Source organism: Bactrocera tryoni, chromosome 4, assembly GCF_016617805.1.
Source record: "Bactrocera tryoni isolate S06 chromosome 4, CSIRO_BtryS06_freeze2, whole genome shotgun sequence".
NCBI classification, from domain to species: domain Eukaryota; kingdom Metazoa; phylum Arthropoda; class Insecta; order Diptera; family Tephritidae; genus Bactrocera; species Bactrocera tryoni.
In genome coordinates this window covers 63,059,295-63,062,585 of record NC_052502.1, presented here as the reverse complement: position 1 = coordinate 63,062,585, position 3,291 = coordinate 63,059,295, and the positions used below count along the sequence as shown (strand labels likewise).

Sequence of the window (3,291 nt, the reverse complement as noted above, 5' to 3'; positions counted from 1 at the left end):
AATGATTATAAACAAGCAAAATTAAACGATAACAAATGATTTCACAACTTAAAATAGAAATTACAAAAATCACAATTTTTCTGTCGAAGCAAACGAATAAGTAAGTAAAACCAAAAATGTTAGAAAAATTGACTAGTCACATAGTTTGCAAAAGCATTAACGAAACACAAAATGGGACAACGAAAGGGTTAATTTGTAAAAAAGCACTCATGGCTACATTCATGCTGAGTGGCTTAGCCATACTGCCGTGTCGGCCGCACACCCCAATCCTCCTTTATGAGGTCAGCCGCTTTTTCACCAATCATAATGACCGGCGCATTGGGATTGCCATTCATGATGGTTGGCATGATGCTGGCGTCCGCTACACGGATACCAGACACGCCATAAACACGCAAGCGTGGGTCTACGACAGCGGTGACATCCCAGCTGGGACCCATTTTACACGTACCCGCCGGATGGTATATGGTGAAAGTGAACTGTTTAATGGCACAGCCCCAGTAGGCGTCGGACATGAACTCATAGTGGCGACAGCCCGGTAATGGTATGTTGTGTGGTCGTGAACCGAAACGTTGAAAGGCTTGTGTGTTCGAGACATTTATGGCCAGTTTAATGCCTTCGACAAGCACATCAATGTCTTCCTGGTGAGCAAAATAGTTGGGTATCAGTTTGGGCTGCTGCAGCGGGTTGCGTGAGTTGAGGCGCACCCAGCCGGTGCTCTTTGGACGCAGTAGCAGCGGCAAGATAGACCAGGTCTCAGAGCTGTGTAGTGGTTTGTAGACGGTGTTATAGAAACCATCACGTAGATTTAAAATTTTACGTATTTGTTCACCGCCGTCTGAATTTATGGAGCTGGGTAGAAAATGAAATTGTATGTCTGGCCAGTCAACTGACGGATCTTGGTATTTTGAATTGAGAAAGGCAACACCTTCCACACCGGAGAATGTCATGGGACCGCGCTCCCGCAAAATGTACTCCATAGCGACTGGTATAGTTTGAAAGCGTGAACGTGTGACCGTGAGTGGCGCATCTACGACAAAGGTTAGGCCACCCAAACCGACATGATCTTGCAAGTTATCACCCACAGGTAAATCGGATATTACATTTATGCCATGTTCCTGCAGATGATCGGCCGGTCCGATGCCTGATAACATCAGCAGTTGTGGTGAGTTCAAAGCGCCGGCGGATAATATCACCTCACGTCGTACAAAAACTACGTTCTTTTGGCCTTTCTTTAAAAACTCTACACCAATGGCACGCTTGTTTTTATCGATGAGCACTTTTGTGGCGTGTGCGTGTAGCAGCACATCGAGATTCTTACGCAAACGCACGGGCCTTATAAAGGCCTTGCCAGTGCTGCAACGCGAACCTCTGCGTATGGTGCTCTGTGTCAGCATGAAACCGGTCTGCTGCTCTCCATTTATATCTCGCACCTCATAACCCATTTCCATGCCGGCTTGCAGAAAGGCGATGGAGAGCGGTGTGCGCCAAGGTGACTCTTGCACGGTTAGATAACCGCCAGTTTCGTGATATGCGGTTTTGGCTAGATAGGGATTGCGCACATCTTCGGATTTTAGAAAGTATTTAAGCACATTTTCATAGCCCCAACCGGGATTACCGAGTGCTTCCCAGTGATTGTAGTCATTTCTGGAACCGCGCACATAAACCATAGCGTTAAGCACACTGGAACCACCAAGCACTTTGCCACGCGGCCAAAAGCAGCGGTCGCCTTTCATCGCTTGGCAGTATTGACGCGTAGGCGAAGGTGTTGTCGTGTACTTCCAGTCCAAATCGGTGAGCTGTAGATAGCCGGCAAGCGCAGGTACATCTGATATCTCGGTCTCATCACCGCCAGCTTCCAACAATAGTACCGTCCAGTTACGTACTTCCGATAGGCGATTGGCTATGACTGCGCCAGCCGAACCGCCGCCAACAACTATGAAGTCATATTGGCGACGCGTCTATTGAGAGTGAGAAAGTGAAATATTATATGTTAGAATAGATTTCGGGGTACGTGAATGGGCGCTTACTCACCATTTGCGGCTCCTGCACTTTGTTCTCCGGATCGATACTTTGATAGCGATAGTAGTTCATGCCGATCGCTAACAGGGGAATCATTCCAAGCAAAGATGTCATTGTGCCAAACGCCATTTTTCAGTAATTGTCAAATCCACGGATTCTCCTTACACTTCTCACGCAGCTTCAAGTTGTTGCTGCTGATACTAAATCCTGTGCTCTGTGGTGCACTGGTTGACAGCGCGCTATCGCCCAAAATCTTCGGTTTGTAATTGCGTATGCCGCCCGGTTTAGCAGATTTGAAATGAGCGCGCGCCTTCTCGTCTTCTTCCAAAATATCTAGATAAGATTTTATATACAAATGCCTACAGAGATAGTTTTTCTTTTGATCGAGTGAGCTGCGCGATTGGTTGGATGAAGATGCCACAGAAGTGGAGCAGCCACAGGCGCTTGTGGAGCACAGCGAAGAAGAGGATGTAGCTGATGAAGACAAGAAGGAAGAGGCGCAATGGCAGGAGGCGTAGTAGATGCCACTATCGGTGCTCGAAGAACTTTTGCGCTTATATTGTGATGGTTTGCGCACGATGTTGTTATACGTTGGTTCACTGGATTTCGAATTTTGATATGTAGATGAGCTGCTATTGGTCGACGCGGAATTGCTGGTGCTAGTACTCTGATCGGTGGTACTGCTGATGAGACTGAGTTTCTTCGACGCTCGGAATTTCTCATAAGTTTGCTTATTCAGATTGTATTTCTGTCTTAGGCGATAGTGCTCGTCGTCGGTTGAGCTGGAAGAGGTCGTCGAGATGCTCGAGGAAGGTGCGTAGACGCTTTGGAATTCTTGTGAGTGTCTAGTGTATTTGCCGTTGGACGTTGTGAAAGTAGTAGAAGGTTTGGGATTTTTTGTTGCGTCTTGTATCGGGTGTGGTTGAAGAGTTTGTGGTGCTTGTTGGTGTGTTTTGTGTCGACTAATAATGCTGCATTTCTTTTGCTGAGATATCTCCTGTCCCATATTTTATTTAGGTGGAATATAGGGAGCTACAATGAAAATAAAATAAATTTTGTTTAAACATATCGTAAAGTATGTAGATAAGGACTATTTCGTTTTGCATAAATAACTTTGAAATATTTTTTTTTATATGGTGGCAACCTAAAGTTTCATTAAGGTTTTAGGTCTGGAACCCTCGTTTAGTCAACTAATAAAGTGCTTGTTTCCCCATCTCAAACTGGATGTGCAATATTTTTCATTCAGTTCGCTAGAGATTGAGATGTTTTAGC

At 45.6% G+C, this 3,291-nt stretch overlaps 2 protein-coding genes across 2 annotated transcripts; both read right to left on the bottom strand.

Moving 5' to 3' along the window:
* Positions 1-233: 233 nt before the first annotated feature.
* Positions 234-2,148, bottom strand: LOC120775973 (glucose dehydrogenase [FAD, quinone]). The gene is made up of 2 exons (XM_040106396.1): positions 2,032-2,148; positions 234-1,958 (listed from the first exon to the last, which is right to left on the bottom strand). The coding sequence occupies exons 1-2, from the start codon at positions 2,146-2,148 to the stop codon at positions 234-236; spliced, it is 1,842 nt and encodes a 613-aa protein (XP_039962330.1).
* A 13-nt stretch (positions 2,149-2,161) lies between these two features.
* On the bottom strand, positions 2,162-3,025 carry LOC120775974 (uncharacterized serine-rich protein C215.13). The gene has a single exon (XM_040106397.1). It carries the CDS (start codon positions 3,023-3,025, stop codon positions 2,162-2,164), a length of 864 nt encoding a protein of 287 aa, XP_039962331.1.
* Between the last annotated feature and the right edge of the window lie 266 nt (positions 3,026-3,291).